At 45.1% G+C, this 26,754-nt stretch overlaps 2 protein-coding genes across 2 annotated transcripts; both read right to left on the reverse strand.

Moving 5' to 3' along the window:
• Positions 1 to 305: 305 nt before the first annotated feature.
• On the reverse strand, positions 306 to 4,673 carry LOC117397801 (alpha-2B adrenergic receptor). The gene has a single exon (XM_033996670.3). The coding sequence runs from the start codon at positions 3,549 to 3,551 to the stop codon at positions 1,902 to 1,904; it is 1,650 nt and encodes a 549-aa protein (XP_033852561.2). The 5' UTR covers positions 3,552 to 4,673; the 3' UTR covers positions 306 to 1,901.
• Positions 4,674 to 12,105: 7,432 nt separating this feature from the next.
• Positions 12,106 to 25,902, reverse strand: LOC117966451 (uncharacterized). Its single transcript, XM_059008678.1, has 13 exons — positions 25,810 to 25,902; positions 25,017 to 25,121; positions 23,963 to 24,015; positions 23,384 to 23,474; positions 22,810 to 22,927; positions 20,768 to 20,949; positions 20,494 to 20,569; positions 17,344 to 17,483; positions 13,934 to 14,854; positions 13,685 to 13,810; positions 13,172 to 13,308; positions 12,718 to 13,057; positions 12,106 to 12,338 (listed from the first exon to the last, which is right to left on the reverse strand). Exons 1-13 carry the CDS (start codon positions 25,865 to 25,867, stop codon positions 12,286 to 12,288), a joined length of 2,400 nt encoding a protein of 799 aa, XP_058864661.1. The 5' UTR covers positions 25,868 to 25,902; the 3' UTR covers positions 12,106 to 12,285.
• Between the last annotated feature and the right edge of the window lie 852 nt (positions 25,903 to 26,754).

A 26,754-nucleotide genomic window follows, 5' to 3' on the forward strand; every position in this document is an offset into this window, starting at 1 on the left:
CGTGGCTGCTGGTTTTCATTTCAACCAAGCTCTCAATTACTTAACTAAACCCTTCATGGAACTGATAATTTGCTTAATTAGACCTTTTTACTAGTTTTCAGCTCTTGTACAGTTGCATATTTCAAGTTAGCCATAACATTTGATAAGTAACTTGAACTGCAACTGTTTAGAGCTGAAAACAAGTAAAAAGGTCTAATTAATCAAATTATTAGTTCACTTAAGGGTCTAGTTAGTAATTGAGAGCTTGGTTGGAATGAAAACCAGCAGCCACAGGGGGTCCCCAGGACTGAGTTTGAGAAGCCCTGTATTAGAGCATTTTGCAGCACTGGGGAATCGCCCTGGATTGCATCAAGCACCTATCTGTAGTTATTGTGGGATTCTCCCTAAAAATAAAGAGTTGATGCAAGCCAGGGTGATTCATTTGAAATGTAAATGATTTCTAAAAAACAGCTGTTGCTTATCCTGGGGATAGGCTGTTTGTACCAACCCTCTAATTGAATTGATGTGGTATTATACCATATACTTCATATACCATATTCTGCATGCATTTAATGACAGTGTCATACAAATCCTTTAAAAACAAGGCCACATTCCACATCTTTAAAAAATGTTTATTATTGGGTACTTATTCTGGTAAACGGGATTGTTTTTTTTAGTCAAACCTTAGTGTTTTTTTTTATTATTATTATTTAGTAGTCGCCAATTATTTGTATTTTTCTCCCAATTTAGAATGTCCAATTATTTTTAGGTTTAGCTCACCACCCCTGCACTGACTCGGGAGGGGCGAAGATAAACACACGCTGTCCTCCTATACGCACTGCAGGCTCACCATGCAGCCACATCAGAGCTACAGCGTCGGAGGACAACGCAGCTCTGGGCAATTTACAGGCAAGCCCGCAAGCGCCCGGCCAGACCACAGGGGTCGCTGGTGCGCGGTGAGCCGAGGACACCCTGGCCGACCTAACCCTCCCTGCCCCCGGACGACGCTTGGCCAATTGTGCAGCTCCCGTTCTCGGTCGGCAATGAAATAGCCTGGACTCGAACCGGCGATGTCCAGGCTATAGGGCGCATCTTGCACTCCACGCAGAGCGTCTTTAAACTTTGTATTTTTTATTCCCCTTTTGTTAATTCTTTAATAAAAAGACTCAGAACTAGGAGTCGAAGGATTTATAAGCAATGCTTCAAAACTATGTACTTGCCACTCATTTGCTTTATTAAAGTATTATTGAATATATATATATATATATATATATATATATATATATATAGATATAGATATAGATATAGATATAGATATAGATAGATAGATAGATAGATAGATAGATAGATAGATAGATAGATAGATAGATAGATAGATAGATAGTATATATTTCACTTTGTTTTTTAAATGTAAATTAAGGATAAGTAAAATTTAAAAAAATGTTTAAAATGATTAATAAACAGCTGATGATCACATGGTCTGATGATTGCAGCTGGGCCAATGATGTGAATTTCAGTTACAACACATGATTAGGTACCAGGAAGCCACAGCAGCAACTTTTCATCTACAATGTAATTCCAAATAGAGAAAAATAAAAAAACAGCTCTCCTTAAAACAGGTTTCGAATGCATGGCACATGCATGAAGCACAGTCTCCAGGGCACCCTCACAACACACACGTCCCCTTCTTTCCAGAAAAGCATCTACATTCTGTTCTGTGTACCACTGTCTCCTAGAGTAAAAGCTTAACCAACCAGCTGTCACAAAAAGGGTCTAATTATGGAGATGCATCTGTCATTCTTTGAACTCTAAAACAAAACGATAATATTCTCTTTACTGGCCTTCTGATAGGTTGCAGATCAGATAGACGACTGTCAGCATAGCTTGGGTGAACAATAAGGTTTCATATCGGCAGAAAACTGTCAACAAAAGGTTCCCTTGATGTTTCCCTTGCAGAGGATCTTCTTGAAAGCCCTCCTGAAGTCCTGGTTGAAGATGGTGTAGATCACAGGGTTCAGGGAGCTGTTGCAGTAGCCGATCCAGAAAAAGAACTTGAAGACGGCATCTGGGGTCTGGCAGGTAGCAGGGCAGATGGCCGTCAAGCTGTAGAGAAAGAAGAACGGGAACCAGCAGCCAACGAACACCCCGATCACCACTGCCAACACAAAAGTGAACCTCTTCTCCCGGTTCTGCATGGCTTTGCGGCGGATGGCACTCAGGGTAGCCTGTTTGCTCACCAGGATGATCTCCCCTCTGGCTGTGGCGATGGTGTCCCCCATTTTGATGGGGGTTGGTGAGGTGCCCTCGACTGTGTCATTGCCTGGGGAGATACCGCCGTTACCTCCATCATGCACAATGTTCCTGTTTCTCCCGTTAATTCCCTGGACAAGGTCGACGTCGCCTGGCTCTGAACTGGAAGTGGAATCATCCAAGTTCTCCCCTTTTTTATTGGGGGTCACCACCTGACGCCGCCTTCCCTTTCTTCCAACTCCGCTCCCTGTGCTTGCCTGCTGGCCCCCTGCAGAAAGGCACCCCAGTTCGGTGCAAGGTCTGGGGGCTTCCTGGAGTTTCATTGAACCCCCCTTCGGAGAGTAAGAAAGGAGAGAAGGCACTGGGGGCTGTTGTCGTAGTTGGATTTCTGGAGTGGGCACCCGGAGATGGGTTGGAGGAAAGGAGCGGCTTCTCTGGTGCCCGTTTTGCAGCACCACAGTTTCGTTCTGTGCTGGCGAGGAGCTCAGTTTGAGGTGCTGGTCATGGTGGTGCCCGTTTTGGTTGGTGTCGGGCTTCATATCGATCTTGTCCTCCATGCTGGCCTGCTTCTGCATCTCTGCCCCGGCCTTGGCGTGGTCCCCAGGCAGCTGCCTGGTCCTCTGCTTTGCGATCTGGTAGATCCGGATGTAGACCAGGATCATTATAACGCAGGGGGCGAAGAAGGAGCCGATGCTGGAGGAGAGGATGTACCACTTCTCATCGTTGAGCTCACACAGAGGGTACGCATCCTCCCCGGGCTGGGCCTTCTTCTTGTTCATGGATATCAGGGGAGGGAAGGAGATGAAGGCAGCAATGAGCCACACGATCAGGATGACACACTTGATCCTGCGAGGGGTGCGTTTGGAGTTGTACTCAATGGCCTGAGAGACAGACCAGTAGCGGTCCAGGCTGATGGCGCAGAGGTGGACGATGGAGGAGGTGCAGAACAGGACATCCAGAGCCAGGAAGATGTCGCACCACACCGTCTTGAAGTACCAGTAGCCCATCAGCTCATTGGCCAGAGAGAAGGGGATGATCAGGGTGGCGACCAGGATGTCAGCGGCGGCCAACGAGACCAGAAAGAGGTTCTGCGGGGCTTTCAGGGAACGGCTCGTCAGCACGGCGATAATCACCAGGACGTTCCCAAAGATCGTGAAGAGGATCATAAAGGTGACCACCGTGGCGAAGACAGCAGTGGCTTCGGGGGAATAGGGAGGTGTCTTATGCCAACTCTGGTTGCAGAAGAAGCTGTTGTTGTTGTTAACATCGATGGGACCACCACTGGTGATGGGAAAACATGTCTGCTCACTCCGAGAAGCCATGCTGGACTGTCACATTAACAGCTAGTCTGGGAGGAGGGACAGGTGCCAGTCTGCTGATAATATTGTATAGGGATAAGTGATGGAGGTGGCAGTCTGTCACAGAAGCTCTTCTTTAAATCTGTCTGAACGAGTTTCCACTTCTTCCAAGCACTGCAGAGAATCTGCAACTTCTGCGATTTGCTTTCCTCATGATTGCAAGATGGAGTGCTTTTTTTCTAATCCCGAGTGATTTTAGTTTAATTTTAAAAAAAAAAGTCGTTAATAAAAGTAATATTTGCTGAAAAATAGCTGAATCAGTACACTTGCCTTTCAACTGAGAAATTTCAGTTCAGTTGTGATAAGATCTTCTCTCCTGTTCTCACTGTTAGCAAGCAAGCTGTGGGGTAAAGACTGGTTTCCAAATACAGTTTGGCAGTGCTGAAAGAATCTACGTTCAGAGTTCAAACTGAGCTTTAGGTTGATCGTGTGCTTAGATTAAAAAACGTGTTTTTTTTTTTTTTAATCAAATCAAATATCGCGGAGGTGGATCACTTATCACTCTGCTGGAGATCCTTATTTCAAGGCATTCTGTTAAAAGTTATCTTTAAATACGTGGTCCAGTGAATTCCACATATTAAAATGAAGCAGTCGTTCACAGAAGTTTAAATCCCAAAATCCCCACAGATGACCAGCCGTCTGCCAAAAACCTCACAAGGTCAAATGTCATTCGAAAAAAAAAAAACATATATATAATATGTTTAACAGACATGAAGTTCTCTGTGGTTTTTGTTTGTTTGTTATTATGAATAAAACCCCAAGTGTATTCTTTGCTGGTTGTGAAAAAAAGCTTCTCATAAGTCAGTCGATGGAGAGGAAAAATATTGGGTTCAGTTAAATGCGGAGCTTTCTTCCACGGAATCCAGGTCCAAATTCTAACAGCATTTTAGTAGCTTAATAATCACAGGAACGCCGTTTCTAACCATAATGGCATAAAACCAAGAACTGTGAGGAATGTTAGGTTGCCCCTCTGTTGGTCTTCATTCAGCCCCGTGTCGCAACTAGTGCGATCTCCCGTTACAGCGCAGTGTTCGGGCTCTGTCGGGTCCCCCTCGCACCGCTTGGATAACTCCTGCTCGCTCACTCGCTCGCTCGCACTGTGTCTCTTAATTTTCAAGCTCACTGGCTCTAAAACGAGCCTGTGTGCCAATTCCCAGCCCAGAAAAGTGATGTAACCCCATCGTCACACTACAAATAGAGGCTACAGGGCTACTTAGCCAGGCTCTGCGCTTCCCATCTCCCTCTCTCTCTCTCACGCTCAGCGCCCAGATTACAACAGAATCTCGGAGCTCCGGGACACAGATAAAAACGATCTCTTCACAATATATTCTTTAAAACCACTCATATTTAATTTGACTTCTAACCAGGGATGCAAACACTGTAATTTGACTATGACCACGATCATGTATATTGGAATTGTTTGTTTTTCTATGCTTTTATTTTGTATTACTGTTAATATGATTGTTTTACTGTTTTTAAATTATTTGTTATTTGTGTGTGTGTGTGTGTGTGTGTGTATATATATATATATATATATATATATATATATATATATATATATATATATATATATATAATCTTTTTTTATGGTGTCACTATGTTGAAGAGTGGAGAAAATGCCCAAACAGCACGCTGATGCTGGCCCAGTACCGACCCAATCACTGCTGTGATTCCGGCCCAATGACCGCTGCAGAAACCGACCCAATGGAACCGGCCAATGTAAGCAGCTTTGAATTCTAATTGTCAAGCCAAAAATAAATAGCCCCTGCATGGTGACCCAGACTTCGTTCAGTGAAACGTGTTTAAATAGACACATGCATAAACTAACAGTCTAAAAATCAAATACAAGCACTGTCTTTGTTCTGAACCTCTACAAACCAACAACCCATGCGTACATTGATTAAATATTCTAGTCCCATGCACAGTCAGCTTTGACGGGCTGTTCTGTATAACATGCCATGTATCTGAAGGGTTTTTGTATGCTGAAAAAACACAAGTTACATTTATGGACATAAAACAACTGAACAAGGAAGACACATATTCACGTTTACTTAAAAAGAAAACCGAGAAAGTGATGTTGTATATACAATGGATGTAAAAGCACCAAACACACACACACACACACACACACACACACACACACACACACGCAAGCATCACTGATGCAAATGCTTCTTGCTTCTGCAGAGCTACATGCTTTAGCAGTTCCCTAGCTATGCGTCCTCCTGCTGTCTCCAGCCAACTGGAACCATCTCTTCAGAAAGCTCCCATTTCCCCCTCTGTAGCTTTTGCTGTTAAGCTGTTCCTTCTAACGGCACGTGCACATTTATCCAATAAGCCCAGTAATTCAGATACGTAAAGAAATGAAAACAACATCCTTCATCACTAGATCCTTGAAGATCCTTTTGCCGTTCACTCCAGTCCAGTTTGTTTGTTTGGCCAAATCATTGAATGTTTTGCCGAGCACTCTCCAGACAGTTTCCTTCACATCTCTTTTTCCACAAACATTTTTAATTCAGAATGTAGTGTAAAATGTAATTGTGCCCCCCACCCACACACCCACCCACACACACGCACACGCACACGCACACACACACACACACACACACACACACACACACACACACACACACACACACACACACACACACACACACACACACACACCTGCCAGCGCTGCCGCTGATCTCGAATCTGACAGGATTTGTTTGTTGAACAACTCCGGGCCCGTCGTTGTGTCTACATAGTGACAAAGCTAAAATATACATATTGAAACAGATTATTTAAGACTTCTATTCAATACATAATATAATTGAGTTATTTGTAGATTTTTTTTTTACCGGTTCATTGTTTTTAAAATCGAGTTTTCATATTTTTAGCTTAAGGGCAGTATCCCTTGCTTTTATGAATAAGAATACTTTTTAATTATACACCTTTACTAGTATAAATAATGAAAATCGTATGTGACATTGTGTAACACAAGTGTGCAGTTAATAATAATAATAATAATAATAATAATAATAATAATAATAATGCTACATATGATGACAATTACACTATTTAAGATATATTTGTACCCTACACGGGTGAGGGGATACACATTATTGTGCGCGAGTAAAACAATTTACCTGAACCGGCGGGTTTAAAGGTGTGAGAAAAACAATCTGAAGGAAACGTTTTTTCTCGTGAGTGAGTCTCGAGAGGGAGAGTTCTCGTGCATATTTTTTTAAACAGCCCATGTTATTTATTAATTTATAGTATGTGATAGTTTTTTATATACTGTACATATACACATGCATGCAATCGGGGTGAATAATAATAATTAAATAATAATAATAATAAACTACGGTCTCCCACTTACAAAATGCTCAAAATTGTAATGGGTGTACCAACCGAAAAAAAAAATCAATAATTAAACACATATATTTAAAAGAAAAAGAAAATAATGCTTCGCCAGACTGTCCGATACTGACGAGTATATCCCTGATTGCGCGATGGTAACGACAGTGACACAGTACTGGCCCGAAGAATGGTCACCAACAGTGATGGCGAGCCGACACGGCTGATGAAATACCAGCTCCGGCCGATGTCGCTGGCTGTCTGGGATATAGTACGACATCAATAATTAATATTGTAGCAACTAAAACACTGGGACTACTTAAAAAAAAAATGACTGTATACCCTGGGGTAAACGTGACAGCGTCTCCAAAATGTATGTTCCTTTATAATATACACACAAATACACGCCCTTTGTGTATTTAGCGCATACACAGGTATATATTAGTACTAGTGTAACGAATTAATGTTATACTATTTGCATATTATTTTTGAATATTGCATGTACTGTGCTGTGTGTTCTAAACCTGTATTCTCTAAATTCACACTGCCAGTTTAAGAATACATTTGGCCAATTGTTCACATTTGCAAGCTGTGCCGCAGTATACTAAACAGAAATGTTTTGTACTTATTAAACATGCATGGTTCCGGCTTGATTATGAATAAGGCACGCATTACCACAGCACGGTGTACACAATAAGGCCCTTTGTTCTGTTTTGTGTTTTTAACCTGATGTCTACACGTCACTACGTCACACAAGATAAAACCAAGGAAAGTAAGCAAATGTGCCGATGCTTTTCTCAGTGAAAAACTCTACAGCACAGGGTTCGTGTTTATTAGAGACAGGCTTGGTTGAGATAGTTGGGTATCAGAAGGTAGGCTCTCTGCGTCCTGGCTGGGACAGTTAAATGCTTGAGCTGCGTGTGTGCCGTGCAAGTCTCTTTATTACTTCATGTTTTCACAAAAGCACAGTATCCGTACAAAGCAATGGTCATTATTGGAGATGTTTTTTTTGGACAGAGGGTACTTCTTGCGAAATAGTTAAATGATACTTCAAAATCAATTTTGAGAACACAGTAACATCTCAAAACATGTTCTCTTTGTGGTGGTAATAACAAAGTAATTGGTGATTTACTAGAGAGTGGGGACTGGAGGCGACGCTGGGTTAGGGTTAGACGCCGACTCGAGGCGACGTTGGGTTAGAGTTAGGGTTAGACTCGAGGAGACGCTGGGTAAGGGTTAGACTCGAGGAGACGCTGGGTTAGGGTTAGACTCGAGGAGATGCTGGGTTAGGGTTAGACTCCGACTCGAGGCGACGCTGGGTTAGGGTTAGACTCGAGGAGACGCTGGGTTAGGGTTAGACTCGAGGCGACGCTGGGTTAGGGTTAGACTCCGACTCGAGGAGACGCTGGGTTAGGGTTAGACTCAGACTCCGACTCGAGGCGACGCTGGGTTAGGGTTAGACTCGAGGAGACGCTGGGTTAGGGTTAGACTCGAGGCGACGCTGGGTTAGGGTTAGACTCCGACTCGAGGCGACGCTGGGTTAGGGTTAGACTCGAGGCGACGCTGGGTTAGGGTTAGACTCGAGGCGACGCTGGGTTAGGGTTAGACTCGAGGCGACGCTGGGTTAGGGTTAGACTCGAGGAGACGCTGGGTTAGGGTTAGACTCCGACTCGAGGCGACGCTGGGTTAGGGTTAGACTCCGACTCGAGGCGACGCTGGGTTAGGGTTAGACTCGAGGCGACGCTGGTTTAGGGTTAGACTCGAGGCGACGCTGGGTTAGGGTTAGGGTTAGACTCGAGGCGATGCTGGGTTAGGGTTAGACTCCGACTCGAGGCGACGCTGGGTTAGGGTTAGACTCGAGGAGACGCTGGGTTAGGGTGAGACTCGAGGAGACGCTGGGTTAGGGTTAGACTCCGACTCGAGGCGACGCTGGGTTAGGGTTAGACTCCGACTCGAGGCGACGCTGGGTTAGGGTTAGACTCCGACTCGAGGCGACGCTGGGTTAGGGTTAGACTCCGACTCGAGGCGACGCTGGGTTAGGGTTAGACTCCGACTCGAGGCGACGCTGGGTTAGACTCCGACTCGAGGCGACGCTGGGTTAGGGTTAGACTCGAGGAGACGCTGGGTTAGGGTTAGACTCGAGGCGACGCTGGGTTAGGGTTAGACTCGAGGCGACGCTGGGTTAGGGTTAGGGTTAGACTCGAGGCGACGCTGGGTTAGGGTTAGACTCCGACTCGAGGCGACGCTGGGTTAGGGTTAGACTCGAGGAGACGCTGGGTTAGGGTTAGACTCGAGGAGACGCTGGGTTAGGGTTAGACTCGAGGAGACGCTGGGTTAGGGTTAGACTTCGACTCGAGGCGACGCTGGGTTAGGGTTAGACTCCGACTCGAGGCGACGCTGGGTTAGGGTTAGACTCCGACTCGAGGCGACGCTGGGTTAGGGTTAGACTCCGACTCGAGGCGACGCTGGGTTAGACTCCGACTCGAGGCGACGCTGGGTTAGGGTTAGACTCGAGGCGATGCTGGGTTAGGGTTAGACTCGAGGAGACGCTGGGTAAGGGTTAGACTCGAGGAGACGCTGGGTTAGGGTTAGACTCGAGGAGACGCTGGGTTAGGGTTAGACTCCGACTCGAGGCGACGCTGGGTTAGGGTTAGACTCGAGGCGACGCTGGGTTAGGGTTAGACTCGAGGCGACGCTGGGTTAGGGTTAGACTCGAGGCGACGCTGGGTTAGGGTTAGACTCGAGGCGACGTTGGGTTAGACTCCGACTCGAGGCGACGCTGGGTTAGGGTTAGACTCGAGGCGACGCTGGGTTAGGGTTAGACTCGAGGCGACGCTGGGTTAGGGTTAGACTCGAGGCGACGCTGGGTTAGGGTTAGACTCGAGGCGACGTTGGGTTAGGGTTAGACTCGAGGCGACGCTGGGTTAGGGTTAGACTCGAGGCGACGCTGGGTTAGGGTTAGACTCGAGGCGACGCTGGGTTAGGGTTAGACTCCGACTCGAGGCGACGCTGGGTTAGGGTTAGACTCGAGGCGACGCTGGGTTAGGGTTAGACTCGAGGCGACGCTGGGTTAGGGTTAGACTCGAGGCGACGCTGGGTTAGGGTTAGACTCGAGGCGACGCTGGGTTAGACTCCGACTCGAGGCGACGCTGGGTTAGGGTTAGACTCCGACTCGAGGAGATGCTGGGTTAGGGTTAGACTCGAGGCGACGCTGGGTTAGGGTTAGACTTGAGGAGACGCTGGGTTAGGGTTAGACTCGAGGAGACGCTGGGTTAGGGTTAGACTCGAGGAGACGCTGGGTTAGGGTTAGACTTCGACTCGAGGCGACGCTGGGTTAGGGTTAGACTCCGACTCGAGGCGACGCTGGGTTAGGGTTAGACTCCGACTCGAGGCGACGCTGGGTTAGGGTTAGACTCCGACTCGAGGCGACGCTGGGTTAGACTCCGACTCGAGGCGACGCTGGGTTAGGGTTAGACTCGAGGCGATGCTGGGTTAGGGTTAGACTCGAGGAGACGCTGGGTAAGGGTTAGACTCGAGGAGACGCTGGGTTAGGGTTAGACTCGAGGAGACGCTGGGTTAGGGTTAGACTCCGACTCGAGGCGACGCTGGGTTAGGGTTAGACTCGAGGCGACGCTGGGTTAGGGTTAGACTCGAGGCGACGCTGGGTTAGGGTTAGACTCGAGGCGACGCTGGGTTAGGGTTAGACTCGAGGCGACGTTGGGTTAGGGTTAGACTCGAGGCGACGTTGGGTTAGGGTTAGACTCGAGGCGACGCTGGGTTAGGGTTAGACTCGAGGAGACGCTGGGTTAGGGTTAGACTCCGACTCGAGGCGACGCTGGGTTAGGGTTAGACTCGAGGCGACGCTGGGTTAGGGTTAGACTCGAGGCGACGCTGGGTTAGGGTTAGACTCGAGGCGACGCTGGGTTAGGGTTAGACTCGAGGCGACGCTGGGTTAGGGTTAGACTCGAGGCGACGCTGGGTTAGGGTTAGACTCCGACTCGAGGCGACGCTGGGTTAGGGTTAGACTCGAGGCGACGCTGGGTTAGGGTTAGACTCGAGGCGACGCTGGGTTAGGGTTAGACTCGAGGCGACGCTGGGTTAGACTCCGACTCGAGGCGACGCTGGGTTAGGGTTAGACTCCGACTCGAGGAGATGCTGGGTTAGGGTTAGACTCGAGGCGACGCTGGGTTAGGGTTAGACTTGAGGAGACGCTGGGTTAGGGTTAGACTCGAGGCGGCGCTGGGTTAGGGTTAGACTCAGACTCGAGGCGACGCTGGGTTAGGGTTAGACTCAGACTCGAGGCGACGCTGGGTTAGGGTTAGACTCAGACTCGAGGCGACGCTGGGTTAGGGTTAGCTTCAAGGTTACACAAGGCTGCCATATGAATCCTACTTTTCAAATATGATGCCTAATTTGTATAACAAACTTTGCGTACTTCACAAAATGAGCAAGACCCATCTCCTGTTTTTCAGATTATGCAATTGTTTATGTCAACTACACAAAATGACCAGTATAAATACACACCCTAGTATATAAAACTATACGCCACACTTGTCAATTCCACAAATTAGGAAAATAATGTCCTATTCAGTAAAATATGTGATTTATCAAATTAGGCACAGCATACATATGCTATTCAGTAACTTCCACTAACAATGCTTCTTGTTAATCTAACACAGCTAAAAGACTAGTGTTTTTTTTTTTTTTTCCTCTAATGACTGAAGCAGACAGCTTTTGTGTGCAACTACAATTTGCATTTAAGCATCACTCTAGGGTGGTACATTTTATAACTTCAAGACTTTAAATAGTATTCAGCGCCATCTCCTGACCAGAGTGCCTTTACAAAAATACTCCTCTTTCCAAACAGGTGACAAGTATATCCGATTGAGCATGGCAGTAGTGAGATCCAGTTTCAGAACCCTGGACAGTGATAAAAAGTGGAAAATGTCGCCACCACATGGTAGTATCAAGATCTGCCCGTGCAATCAGTTTGCCCGGTCATGCATACACAAAAACGATTACCTGTAGGAACGGAGAAAAGCTTATGTCCTTTGCCACTTTCAGCAGAAGGATGTTAAATTACATAGTTAGGCTGGAAGCAGCTACATTTCCTTCAAGAAATCCAACCTTTTTTTTTGAAAAATAATGCTTCACACACACACACACACACACACACACACACACACAACTGCTTAATTGTTTGGAGCTGTGCATAGTGGAACATTACTACACATAAATGTATTAGTCAATACAAAATATATTTTAAATTACATTAAGGTTTCACAATGTTTTATTCCTTGCGACAGTGGTGTGTGCAGGGTCTCCTTTGCCACAATGGTGTCCTGTCACAAACACGTCATCAACAGCTACATCCCCACAGTGATTGTTTCCGATTGTCCCCTCCAGAATTATCTAGAACAGAAATACAATTCAGTTCCAATAAACTACAGGTGTAGGACAGAGTTACAGCATGGGTCACGGCCCCACTGCAATAGCGGATAGGAAGTGGTGGTTGTAGTTTGTGGTGCCACACCATATGCCTTCTAGATTTGTAAGACAAGGGTTTAGTTTTAGTCTCTTGCATTTGTTGAACGAAAGTTCAGGTTGCTGCTTGTTGCTGCTTGTTGTTCTGGAAGTTTGAATTGTTAAATACACTACTAGAATAGATCACAGGGCTGGTTTAGACTGCCATGTTTACAATGGAAAATGGTAAGTCAGCATTAACAGCTGCATCTATCCTTTAGGTTAATAAAGTCCTTTCCAGAACTCAGAACCTCCCATCATACTGTACCTTCAAAGTTGCGGCACTTCCCCTGGGAGTCTGGCTGCGTGGCACTGAGCAGGGGCGGCAGTCTCTCTTGGTGAAGCTCCCAGTCAAAGTCATCACTGGTACACTGGGACCAGCCGCACAGCCCCTTCTCAAAGTCACAGAACAGCGTCTCCAGCACCTCTGGAGGGGGCAGCACTGGGGCAGCGGACACAGAGGGACTCCCTTCAGGTGCTGGGGTAGCTGGCAGCTCGCGGCGCTTGTGGAGCCTCTTGAACGACGTGCAGCGGTTCTCAGAGACCGATAAGTCATCTATTGCAGCATCACCACAGTAGTTGTTGCTGATGGTTCCCTCCAGCAGAATCTACACAAGAGGTAAAACAAAATGGTGTCTGTTTTGAACACTAATTACACTTCATTTAAAAATGTCAGCGGAAGTTAACTCAGTTTGTTTTGAGGTTCATAAGCTTATTCCCACCTGGAATTTCTCCTCAGGTTTGACAAACAGATCAATTTCCTCAAAGTACCACTTTCTGGGCATGGCACCACTAGCAGACCACAGCTTGTGCCAGCTGTCTGGAGAGCTCACATACGCCACATACAGATGGAGAGCACCTGCAGAGACAAACAGATCTCAGAGTTGTGGCTAGAAAAGCCTAACACCACAACTCCCCAAACCTGTACACCCAACAGATTTGATTTAAATGCATACATGTTGTTAGCTTGATAGTGCCCTTACTCCCAGCCAGCAACTTAAGAAACAAGACAGCTGGCAATTTATATGGAATGTAAATTGCCAGCTGTCCCCACAAAACAAGCCACACTTGGTATACTGCAATTGAAACCCCAAATAGTCAATAGAATGGCAATTATCCTTCAGTCTCTGCCGTCATAGCTTTAGAATCATTGTAATCAATCAAGCAGACATTCATTAGTAGGCATACCTCTTGGTCTAGTCTAGGAACTTGATTAGACCATGCCTGTAACTTACCCACGCCATCTCCGATCAGGCTGTACCAGAAGGACAGGCATTTGGGTCCCTCAAAGACTGGGCTGATGAGGACTGCAGTTTCACCACTCTCCCGGGGAAACACTGCCTCCAGGTACAGATACTGCCCTGCAACATAGGAAAGCAATTTAGCACTGCACAAAAATATAAAATTGAGTGTTTAAAATGGGTGCAGGACTTGTCCAGAAATATACAGCACCACCACACCAGTTTGACAGAGCACAGACTCACCTGCAAAGTTGCGGCAGCTAACATGGCCATCAGGCAGAGTCTGGGTCTCAAACTCAGTCGGCCTCTCCCTCCTTAACAGCCAGTTGAAGTCCCCGCTGCGGCAGTTCTCCCAGCCACACAGGTCAAGCTCAAAGTTACAGAACAGAGAGGCAGGTCGAGGGGAAGGGGTGGGCGGCAGAGACTGGTTGACCTCATTGGATTGGAGGGTGGTCTGGTCATGTCCTGTAGAAGTACCAGTGGACAAGTTTGCTTGGCTAGAGGCGTGCGAGGCCGAGACCGGAGTGCCGGAGGCGTGCGAGGCCGAGACCGGAGTGCCGGAGGCGTGCGAGGCCGAGACCGGAGTGCTGGAGGCCGAGACCGCAGTGCTGGAGGCGTGCGAGGCCGAGACTGGAGGGCTGGAGGCGTGCGAGGCCGAGACCGGAGTGCCGGAGGCGTGCGAGGCCGAGACCGGAGTGCCGGAGGCGTGCGAGGCCGAGACCGGAGTGCTGGAGGCCGAGACTGGAGTGCTGGAGGCGTGCGAGACTGAGACTGGAGGGCTGGAGGCGTGCAAGGCCGAGACCGGAGTGCTGGAGGCGTGCGAGGCCGAGACCAGAGTGCCGGAGGCGTGCGAGGCCGAGACCGGAGTGCCGGAGGCCGAGACCGCAGTGCTGGAGGCGTGCGAGGCTGAGACCGCAGTGCTGGAGGCGTGCGAGGCTGAGACTGGAGGGCTGGAGGCGTGCGAGGCCGAGACCGGAGGGCTGGAGGCGTGCGAGGCCGAGAACGGAGGGCTGGAGGCAGGGCCTGTGGTCTCTCTGGCAGCTGCAAAGACTGGGGTAGCCACAGGGGGAGAGACTCCAAGCTTCAAGATATCCCCCTCAGATGTTTTCAGCGGCTTTTCCACCAGAAGATGGGAGTCAGTGTTCTTGTGGCCCTGGTCGCCATCTTAAAGACATTATGAAAAAAAAGCTTTGATTTTTACTTAAATTTTGCCTTCATAAAGCCTTGAGTCAGACAAAAGACACTAAACTAGCCTAAGTTGTATTGTTATAGATGGCCCTAATAAGAACTTGCAGGGTAGTGGGGCTATGCTATTCAGAGAAGGCTGAAACAAGACCAGTGAAGAGTATCAATCAATCAATCAAATCAATCATCTTTATTTTATACAGTGCCTTTCACAGCAGACCACCATCACAAAGCGCTTTACAAGATGCAGTAACAAGAAAAAAAATCCATAACACTAAATAGAAAAATGCATAATAAACGATACAGTAAAAAACAATGCATAATACAATAGTGAAAAATGTATAATACATGAAATACAGTAAAAAAAAAAAAAAACAAACACAACACATCAGTTTCGATACATCAGGTCAGCAGTGTGGAGTAGTGGTTAAGGCTCTGGACTCTTGACCGGAGGGTCGTGGGTTCAATCCCCAGTGGGGAACACTGCTGCTGTACCCTTGAGCAAGGTACTTTACCTACATTGCTCCAGTAAAAACCCAACTGTATAAATGGGTAATTGTATGTAAAAATAATGTGATATCTTGTAACAAGTGTAAGTTGCCCCGGATAAGGGCGTCAGCTATGAACTAAATAGTAATAATAATAATCATACAGTGAAAGATTCATAATACATGATATAGTAGCAACACCACAGCAGCTAATAGCAGATATCAGGCTTAAAGAGCATGGAAAGCAAGAGAGAACAGGTGGGTCTTGAGAGATGATTTAAAGCGAGCGACGGTGGGAGCATCACGCACCAAAGCTGGGAGAGAGTTCCAAAGAGAGAGAGTTCCAAAGAGTCGGAACCATGAAGCTGAACAAGTGTTCTCCAATTGTGATAACAAGTGTTCTCCAAGTGGGATAACAAGCAGGCCAGAGTCGGAGGACCTCAGCTTGCGGGCAGGGACATAGTGGTGTGTAGGGAGTCTTGCTGTATTAAATGTCACTCAAACTGCACAAAATAACAACTGGTAAATTAACAATTTGTGATTTATATGAAAAGCAGCCAATTCGAAACTGCAGTATCTCAGGGGCAGCACGGCTGGTATAAGAGCATGACAGGACAGTGGCGCAGTCTTACTGGTGTAAGAGCATGGCAGTGCAGTGGAGCAGTCTTACTGGTGTAAGGGCATGACAGGACAGCGGAGCAGTCTTACTGGTGTAAGAGCATGACAGGACAGCGGAGCAGTCTTACTGGTGTAAGAGCATGACAGGACAGCGGAGCAGTCTTACTGGTGTAAGAGCATGACAGTACAGCGGAGCAGTCTTACTGGTGTAAGAGCATGACAGTACAGCGGAGCAGTCTTACTGGTGTAAGAGCATGACAGTACAGCGGAGCAGTCTTACTGGTGTAAGAGCATGACAGTACAGCGGAGCAGTCTTACTGGTGTAAGGGCATGGCAGTACAGCGGAGCAGTCTTACTGGTGTAAGGGCATGACAGTACAGCAGAGCAGTCTTACTGGTGTAAGGGCATGGCAGTACAGTGGAGCAGTCTTACTGGTGTAAGAGCATGGCAGATACTCTGGAGCAGTCTTACTGGTGTAAGAGCATGGCGGGACAGTGGAGCAGTCTTACTGGTGTAAGAGCATGGCAGATACTGTGGAGCAGTCTTACTGGTGTAAGAGCATGGCAGTTACTGTGGAGCAGTCTTACTGGTGTAAGAGCATGGCAGATACTGTGGAGCAGTCTTACTGGTGTAAGAGCATGGCAGATACTGTGGAGCAGTCTTACTGGTCTAAGAGCATGACAGTACAGTGGAGCAGTCTTACTGGTGTAAGAGCATGACAGTGCAGTGGAGCAGTCTTACTGGTGTAAGAGCATGGCAGATACTCTGGAGCAGTCTTACTGATGTAAGAGCATGGCGGGACAGTGGAGCAGTCTTACTGGTGTAAGAGCATGGCAGATACTGTGGAGCAGTCTTACTGGTGTAAGAGCATGGCAGATACTGTGGAGCAGTCTTACTGGTGTAAGAGCATGGCAGATACTGTGGAGCAGTCTTACTGGTGTAAGAGCATGGCAGTTACTGTGGAGCAGTCTTACTGGTGTAAGAGCATGGCAGATACTGTGGAGCAGTCTTACTGGTGTAAGAGCATGGCAGATACTGTGGAGCAGTCTTACTGGTGTAAGAGCATGGCAGATACTGTGGAGCAGTCTTACTGGTGTAAGAGCATGGCAGTTACTGTGGAGCAGTCTTACTGGTGTAAGAGCATGACAGTGCAGTGGAGCAGTCTTACTGGTGTAAGAGCATGGCAGATACTGTGGAGCAGTCTTACTGGTGTAAGAGCATGGCAGATACTGTGGAGCAGTCTTACTGGTGTAAGAGCATGGCAGATACTGTGGAGCAGTCTTACTGGTGTAAGAGCATGGCAGTTACTGTGGAGCAGTCTTACTGGTGTAAGAGCATGACAGGACAGCGGAGCAGTCTTACCTGCTAGAGGATTCTCACAGTTGTACCACATGTTGATTCTTTTTATATCGCTCTCGCTTAAAGCTTTCCTCTGACGAATAGGAACGTTGGTGTCAGGAATGGGCGTCATAGTTTGCTGCTGGTTTACAGAGAAGGCATACCTGGAATTAAATACAACAGCTTTTAGACAAGAGTGCTTCATCAACTGCAAGAAGAAGCTTGCTGAAATTACAGCCATTTAAGAACATAAGTAAGTTTACAAACGAGAGGAGGCCATTCGGCCCATCTTGCTTGTTTGGTTGTTAGTAGCTTATTGATCCCAGAATCTCATCAAGCAGCTTCTTGAAGGATCCCAGGGTGTCAGCTTCAACAACATTGCTGGGGAGTTGGTTCCAGACCCTCACAATTCTCAGTGTAAAAAAGTGCCTCCTATTTTCTGTTCTGAATGCCCCTTTATCTAATCTCCATTTGTGACCCCTGGTCCTTGTTTCTTTTTTCAGGTCGAAAAAGTCCCCTGGGTCGACATTGTCAATACCTGTTAGGATTTTGAATGCTTGAATTAGATCACCACGTAGTCTTCTTTGTTCAAGACTGAATAGATTCAATTCTTTTAGCCTGTCTGCATACGACATGCCTTTTAAACCCAGGATAATTCTGGTCGCTCGTCTTTGCACTCTTTCTAGAGCAGCAATGTTCTTTTTGTAACGAGGTGACCAGAACTGAACACAATATTCTAGATGAAGGTCTTACTAATGCATTGTAAAGTTTTAACATTACTTCCCTTGATTTAAATTCAACACTTTTCACGATATATCCGAGCATCTTGTTGGCTTTTTTTTATAGCTTCCCCACATTGTCTAGATGAAGACATTTCTGAGTCAGCATAAACTCCTAGGTCCTTTTCATAGATTCCTTCTTCAATTTCAGTATCTCCCATATGATATTTATAATGCACATTTTTATTGCCTGCGTGCAGTACCTTACACTTTTCTCTATTAAATGTAATTTGCCATGTGTCTGCCTAGTTCTGAATGCTGTCTAGATAATTTTGAATGACTTTTGCTGCTGCAACAGTGTTTGCCACTCCTCCTATTTTTGTGTCGTCTGCAAATTTAGCAAGTGTGCTTACTATAGCAGAATCTAAATCATTAATGTAGATTAGGAATAGAAGAGGACCTAACACTGATCCCTGTGGTACAGTGCCTTGCATAAGTATTCACCCCCCTTGGACTTTTCCACATTTTATAGTGTTACAACCTGGAATTAAAATGGATTTAATTAGGATTTTTTTGTCACTGATCTACACAAAATAGTCCATAATGTCGAAGTGGGGAAAAAAATCTACATATTTTTGAAAATTATTTACAAATAAAAAACTGAAAAGTCTTGATTGCATAAGTATTCACCCCCTTTGCTGTGACACCCCTAAATAAGCTCTGGTGCAACCAATTGCCTTCAGAAGTCTGATCTCAGATTAAATACACCTGTTTCTGGAAGGCCCCAGAGTTTGTTAGAGAGCATATCTAAACAAAAAGCATCATGAAGACCAAGGCGCTATCAAAACAAGTCCGGGATAAAGTTCTGGAGAAGCACCAATCAGGGTTGGGTTATAAAAAAATATCCCAAACTTTGAACATCCCCCGGAGCACCGTTAAATCCATTATTAAAAAATGGAAAGAATATCGCACAACCGTGACTCTGCCTAGAGAAGGCCGTCCACCAAAACTCAGTGACCAGGTAAGGAGGGCATTAGTCAGAGAAGCAACCAAGAGGCCAATGGTAACTCTGAAGGAGCTGGAGAGATCCACAGCTGAGATGGGAGAAACCGTCCATGGGACAACTATAACGCTCCGGACGCTGAACAAAGCTGGGCTTTATGGAAGAGTGGCGAGAAGAAAGCCATTGCTGAAAAAAACCCATATCAAATCCTGTTTGGATTTTGCCAAAAGGCATGTGGGAGACACAGCAAACATGTGGAAAAAGGTTCTCTGGTCTGATGAAACCAAAATTGAACTTTTTGGCCTTAGCGCAAAACGCTATGTGTGGCACAAAGCCAACACTGCTCATCATCCTGAGAACACCATCCCCACGGAGAAGCATGGTGGTGGCAGCATCATGTTATGGGGATGCTTTTCATCGGCAGGGACTGGGAAACTGGTCAGGATTGAGGGCAAGATGGATAGAGCCAAATACAGGGAAATTCTAGAGGAAAACCTGTTTCAGTCTGCAAGAGACCTGGGACTGGGGCGGAGGTTCACCTTCCAGCAGGACAATGACCGTAAACACACAGCCAAAGCTACACTGGAGTGGTTTAAAAACAAGAACCTGAATGTCTTAGAATGGCCGTCAAAGCCAGGACCTCAATCCGATTGAGAATCTGTGGCAAGACTTGAAAATTGCTGTTCACCAACGGTCCCCATCCAACGTGACAGAGCTGGAGCAATTTTGCCAAGAAGAATGGGCAAAAATTGCAGGATCCAGATGTGCAAAGCTGGTAGAGACGTACCCAAAAAAGGCTCACAGCTGTAATTGGTGCTTCTACCAAGTACTGACTCAGGGGGGGTGAATGTATTTTTTTTGTTTAATTAACTTTTGTGTCACAATAAAAAAATATTTTGCACCTTCAAAGTGTTAAGTATGTTGTGGAAATCAAATGGTAAAAATCCCAATTAAATCGATTTTAATTCCAGGTTGTAACACTACTACACTAAAAGTCCAAGGGGGGTGAATACTTATGCAAGGCACTGTACACCACTGGTTACCTCGCTCCATTTTGAGGTTTCTCCTCTAATCAGTACTTTCTGTTTTCTACATGTTAACCACTCCCTAATCCATGTGCCTGCATTTCCTTGAATCCCTACTACATTCAGTTTGAGAATTAATCTTTAATGCAAGACTTTGTCAAAAGCTTTGGATCCACCATGAGAGAAAACAATTTTCCCAAAGATGGCTATATAGTGCAGACAGAAAAAAAAGCCATTTCTGCATTCAAGGTACAGACAGGAGTTCCTTTCTATATGCATATCCGAATGCAGATTCAAGCAGAAGTCCAAATCGCCTCATTTTGCATGACCACAACCTGACCAAGACGTACAGTTTTGTACAGGAAACATTTGCCTGGCTTGGAGTTACAAACTTCAAGCATTCATGATGAAGTCTTGCAATACTTACTGGCTGTAGTGCAATATGGAATTGTAGTCATTTTTTAGCATGTTTTCCTCATGGATCTTCAAGTTACTGGCGAGTTCTGAAAATAGGAAGCAAAACGAGTCAGAAACACATTGAGCACCGCCAGATCATCCCAGTATTTCCCATCTCCTCACAAATTCCCATGCTTAGTTTTATCAAAACTGGTCAAGTGGTTGCCAAGATCTATTACAGAAAACGCACAATGGAAGCAATAAATAATTGGATCATACTATTGGCTACTGGTAGTGACCCTCACCTGGCGAGACATTTTCCCGCTTCACAGCGATACGTTTGTCACGGTTCACTCTGGTGTGCTCATGCCAGAAGCCCAGAACATGCATGAGCACATGTGTAGCAACTCCCATGTCTCGCTTGAGGCAGTTCAGACCCAGGGAAACCAACTGGCCGCCACCAGCGTGACCCACAGATGAGTAACACCTGAGAGAGAGAGAGAGAGAGAGAGACCGGTTACAGTTCTGAGAAGATGAGAAACACCTGAGAGAGAGAGAGAGAGAGAGAGAGAGAGACCGGTTACAGTTCTGAGAAGATGAGAAACACCTGAGAGAGAGAAAGGGACAGGTTACAGTTCTGAAAAGTGCAGTGCTTCAGAAAAGTGGCACAAAATAAGTTTCCTGAACACATTATGGAACAGTTAAACTGACACTATGAAATAATAATTGTATCTATTTTGCGAACACTACTCGTGAACACGCAGTCGATGAGAAAATACAATTACTATGGGTGTGAATTTAGTGCAATTACATGTACGCAAGGTATAGAAAAGGGCATCACTACATATGTAATATATAACATGGGGTCAGCAACCAAAGAAACAACGTTCCTAGCGCAGTGCAAAAAAGTAAAGATGTAAAGATCGACGGTGCCTTAAAACAGCCGCCACATTTCATTTCTACATACATCAAGGGTACCGTTTGAACTTTATCAGATCTTAAAACAGCCGCCACATTTCATTTCTACATACATCAAGGGTACCGTTTGAACTTTCAGATCTTAAAACAGCCGCCACATTTCATTTCTACATACATCAAGGGTATCGTTTGAACTTTCAGATCTTAAAACAGCCGCCACATTTCATTTCTACATACATCAAGGGTACCGTTTGAACTTTATCAGATCTTAAAACAGCCGCCACATTTCATTTCTACATACATCAAGGGTATCGTTTGAACTTTATCAGATCTTAAAACAGCCGCCACATTTCATTTCTACATACATCAAGGGTATCGTTTGAACTTTCAGATCTTAAAACAGCCGCCACATTTAATTTCTACATACATCAAGGGTACCGTTTGAACTTTATCAGATCTTAAAACAGCCGCCACATTTCATTTCTACATACATCAAGGGTATCGTTTGAACTTTATCAGATCTTAAAACAGCCGCCACATTTCATTTCTACATACATCAAGGGTATCGTTTGAACTTTATCAGATCTTAAAACAGCCGCCACATTTCATTTCTACATACATCAAGGGTATCGTTTGAACTTTATCAGATCTTAAAACAGCTGCCACATTTCATTTCTACATACATCAAGGGTATCGTTTGAACTTTATCAGATCTAAAACAGCTGCCACATTTCATTTCTACATACATCAAGGGTATCGTTTGAACTTTATCAGATCTTAAAACAGCCGCCACATTTCATTTCTACATACATCAAGGGTATCGTTTGAACTTTATCAGATCTTAAAACAGCCGCCACATTTCATTTCTACATACATCAAGGGTATCGTTTGAACTTTATCAGATCTTAAAACAGCCGCCACATTTCATTTCTACATACATCAAGGGTATCGTTTGAACTTTATCAGATCTTAAAACAGCTGCCACATTTCATTTCTACATACATCAAGGGTATCGTTTGAACTTTATCAGATCTTAAAACAGCTGCCACATTTCATTTCTACATACATCAAGGGTATCGTTTGAACTTTATCAGATCTTAAAACAGCCGCCACATTTCATTTCTACATACATCAAGGGTATCGTTTGAACTTTATCAGATCTTAAAATAGCTGCCACATTTCATTTCTACATACATCAAGGGTATCGTTTGAACTTTATCAGATCTTAAAATAGCTGCCACATTTCATTTCTACATACATCAAGGGTATCGTTTGAACTTTATCAGATCTTAAAACAGCTGCCACATTTCATTTCTACATACATCGAGGGTATCGTTTGAACTTTATCAGATCTTAAAACAGCCGCCACATTTAATTTCTACGTACATCAAGAGTATTGTTTTAACTTTATCAGATCTTTGCAACCCACCGAGTGACAGGGTTGATGACGATGTAATCTTCCTCGGTGGTCACTGGGACGAACCGGATACAGGTATCCTCCTCAAATTCAGCGAAAGCTTGCTTGACCAGGGCCAGGCTCTGCTCATCTGCAAGAGGTGGATGCAGAGGAGTGCAGGGAAAGGAGGAGAAGTTACATACAAATCAACGCTATACTGCATCCAGCTGAAGCAGAACACCGAAGGCAGAAGGCAGCAGTGTGGAGTAGAGGTTAGGGCTCTGGACTCTTGACCGGAGGGTTGTGGGTTCAATCCCCAGTGGGGGACACTGCTGTTATACCCTTGAGCAAGGTACTTTACCTAGATAAGGGCGTCTGCTAAGAAATAAATAATAATAATAATAACAAAATAAATAGAAACTTAACTTGATAACAGATTATGTTGTTATCTAAGAGGCAAAGTGTGTTTACACCTGTGATGTACAAAAAAAAAGGGTTTACCATTGATCTGACCTCTTGGTCATAAATGCAGTGTATTTCATTGGTATATAGCAAGGATTCCCATTGCAGAACCACAGGGATTTGTTTTGAAGATTGAAGTACTTACTGTATTGCTTCGACACGGAATATGGGATTTTAACGGTGTTGCCATCTTTGGGCCACATTCTCTCTTTCACATCAGTGGCATTTCTTGGTATCTGTTAGGATAAGGGGGGATAAGTTAAGGGTTTCAGTTTCAAAGAGTGGGAAGCCAGTTTAAGACAGCGATCCAATCCCTCTTCCCACGGGCAGCCTTTCTGCATCGACACTGCGGTCCTACACAGAAGTCTTGTAGTTGAAACGGTGTCACGTTATCAAAGCCCGCCCTAATCAAGCCCCCCGCCCCGCAAACACATGCTTGAGACCTGTTTCTGCAGTTAGACGTCCCACACATGGCTTCTCTCCTGTGGATGTGTGTGGGTTGACCATGCCTAATGAGAGACCATCATCATCATCTATGGTTGCTAAGGAATTCATTAAATAAAAAGTAAACAGGTCTACTGGTGCCAGAACGCAATGTTGCTGGCGCTATATGAGGTACCCTGGTTCTACAATCTAGCCCCATGGCGCCACATTTGCAGTCTTGCGTTTGCCAAGTTTGTTATTACACCTTCCGTCACCGATTCTTCATATGCGACTCACTTACCTCCTTCCTAATATCCCCTTGTTCCAGAAACGTATCACTGGATGACAGAAACTCTGAAAAAACACATTGTATTTTAGAAACAAGGACGATAGACCCAAGTTGTAAGTGGTGTTTTAGTGAATTGCATTATTTGCCTCTGGGCTAAACACCAATGTTTCAATGCAGAAGGGTACAGGCAGCGGTCTAGATACGCTGCGTACCTGCAGTTAAGCATCAAAAATCCAAAATACGCACCAAATTTAATGCGTAAAAATACACACCCAATACGCAGAGCAATTGTGCTTGTCTGTCTGCCTCCCTTCCCTGAAACTTCAACTAACAACTACATCTCCCAGAATACAATGCCTTCTGTTATTAGGGAACTGTACACAAGAAAAAAACAACCCAACAAACATGAGCCGATCTCTGGCTAGCCCTGCTGTCTTTGAAGCCAATCGCAGTAAGAATAAGAACAATTCGAAGCTACACAGTTTGAAGTGTAAACACACCAGTCCAGCTACAAATCCAACTGGAACCGTCATCAGAGGCAACCGCTAAAAAAGGTGCCTGTAATACTGAACCAACTGTTTCATAATTATTAATGCATTATCTTATTTTGAAGGCTTTACACTGAAGTCTTACGTAAATAATTTGCTGTCAGTGTGATACCTCGAAAAAAAAAATGCGCTGAGCCGATAAATAACCTTGTATAACACACGCGTGGTTACAGCAGTTCAAAGTAACATTGCAGTTAAAATGGAAGGCTCTTTTTTAATGCAGACCCCATTACCGTTAAAGATTGTGCAGTATGCATTGAGATTACTCATGACTTCAAGGCAATGCTGCATTTAACCCCCTGAAAATACATTTAATCTCTGTGTTACTTGGAGAGTAAATTACTCCCAGACCCAAAACCTTATCTGGAGCGCTGGCTAGTACAGGCTTCGTACAAAGTCAGCTCAGCGAGTTTAGTTTACCGTCAGTAAACAATTAAACCAGTTGAAAGAAAGTGCATGGAAACTGGCACCGTGTAGGCATTCTACAAACCAGCACTGCTTCCAATGGAAACACTTACCGCCATTAGTGTGAAGAACGGCGTCGCTTTTCTGATCCGTTCCCAAGGAGACGACCGCAGCCCGCGAGCTCCCCAAGTCTATGTGCTCGATAGGGGAACCAAACCCTGAAACAGCGCATGCAATAAATACACAATACTATAGTTTAAATCTACTCAACGAATTCAAAGAGCATTATAAACGGAGGCTAGATAGAATTACAAGGAAAGTGTGCCAGAATCAGATAGAGATGGATTACTTAAGATACTAGTGTGCAAGCCTTTAAAAAAAAAAAAAAGTAAGCGACAAATTGAGGAAAATGTGACAAACTTCGTTTTGGGCCTCCAGGTGGCAGTGTGCGCCAAGGGTACACACAATTTAAAGCGCTAAATACAGGAACCGATCAATATAGCCGGTATTATACTGATAGTTTTAAAGCGTTCCAGTGGTAATGTTTTAAGGTAGGTCATTGTAATAAATATTGAATTACTTGTATAGCACTTGATTGTATAGATCAAACTTCAAATAATTCAAGTTTTGTATTTGCATGTACTGCAAGTTGCTCTACCCATGTGTTAAAAATAGACAATAAACATTTGATGTAAAATCATGGTTTGCTGTGCATTAGCACGTTTAAAGGTGTTTCGTTCCCTTGACGTCTTCTGCTCGCAAAAATCAAACGACTTGCATGCAAGTAAAACATATATTACATTGTTCAAGCAAACACAGTAAACGCGGGTCGATGGGAGAGCAGGTGAAGTCAGTGCAAGACTAGCGCATGGGGATTTCAAACGAGGGCTGTGTAAAGGAATTTACCATTCACAATCCAAAGCAACTGCACCAAACAGCACAGTAATCCACTAAACGCGCACATTTCAGCAGCCAAAAAGAATCGGGTTAGCAGGGCAGCAAACCACGTGTATTTATACTGAGCCCCGCTCTCAATTACTAAACCAGGTGGGGACAATCAGCAATTAACCCAGACTGCACACGCGTAACCTGCCGTGTGCATATTAAACACAGGGCGTGGTAGCTGCTTGACAGTTAAACAAGTGTGTTGTTTCACAGAACGCGACTGGTACTAATCTTGGAATAGCTAATGTTATTTTTGGGATAATCGTGGGTCTGTGAAACCAGTCGTTAGTTGATTAGAGAAGACCACACGGCGTTTTGGGGGTTAATTGTTGCGATGCTGTTTAGCACTGTCCTTTCCATTCCCTAGCGCGTTGTTCCACGCATGTTCCAAATTAACCACCATTCAGATCCTACTAGTTATTCAATTTGAGTAATTAATCCTCCGGGAATATGGGCGATGTGCCCCCCCTCCCCCCAGATTGAGAACGCGCTGTACTGTAACGAACGATGTCGTTGTTTTTTTGTAACCCGCGCAGACAGTGTCAAGAACAGGAACCCTTTATAGACGATTTGCAGATCCTAAGGGGTTCCCATCCCGTTTGAAAGAAAGAAAAAAAAAAGTTAGAGAAGGAAAAAAGTCTGAACCAATTAGAAACGCACATACGAGGTTATTGTTATTCATTCGACTAAAACAAATTAACCATGGGAAACTACATCCTCCTGGTAAACAGCGTACGCCTATTCAAAACATAGGATTAACATAAAAACTGACGAGAGAGAAACACACACACACTATATATATATATATATATATATATATATATGGTTTATAGAAAGAAAGGCTAGTTATGTTTTGAAAAAACACTTGTAATAGACTGGCATGCGTTTCGAAATGAACGCTCTCAC

Source organism: Acipenser ruthenus, chromosome 37 (genome assembly GCF_902713425.1).
Source record: "Acipenser ruthenus chromosome 37, fAciRut3.2 maternal haplotype, whole genome shotgun sequence".
In the NCBI taxonomy this organism is placed as follows: domain Eukaryota; kingdom Metazoa; phylum Chordata; class Actinopteri; order Acipenseriformes; family Acipenseridae; genus Acipenser; species Acipenser ruthenus.

Coding starts and splice junctions, on each gene's coding strand:
- LOC117397801 (XM_033996670.3), bottom strand. CDS start 3,551: ATGGCTTCTCGGAGTGAGCAGACATGTTTTCCCATCACCAGTGGTGGT.
- LOC117966451 (XM_059008678.1), bottom strand. CDS start 25,867: ATGTGCGCGTTTAGTGGATTACTGTGCTGTTTGGTGCAGTTGCTTTGG. Junction 24,016..25,016: donor CGTTCTTCACACTAATGGCG/GTAAGTGTTTCC, acceptor GTGTTTTTTCAG/AGTTTCTGTCATCCAGTGAT. Junction 13,058..13,171: donor AACCTGAGGAGAAATTCCAG/GTGGGAATAAGC, acceptor CCTCTTGTGTAG/ATTCTGCTGGAGGGAACCAT.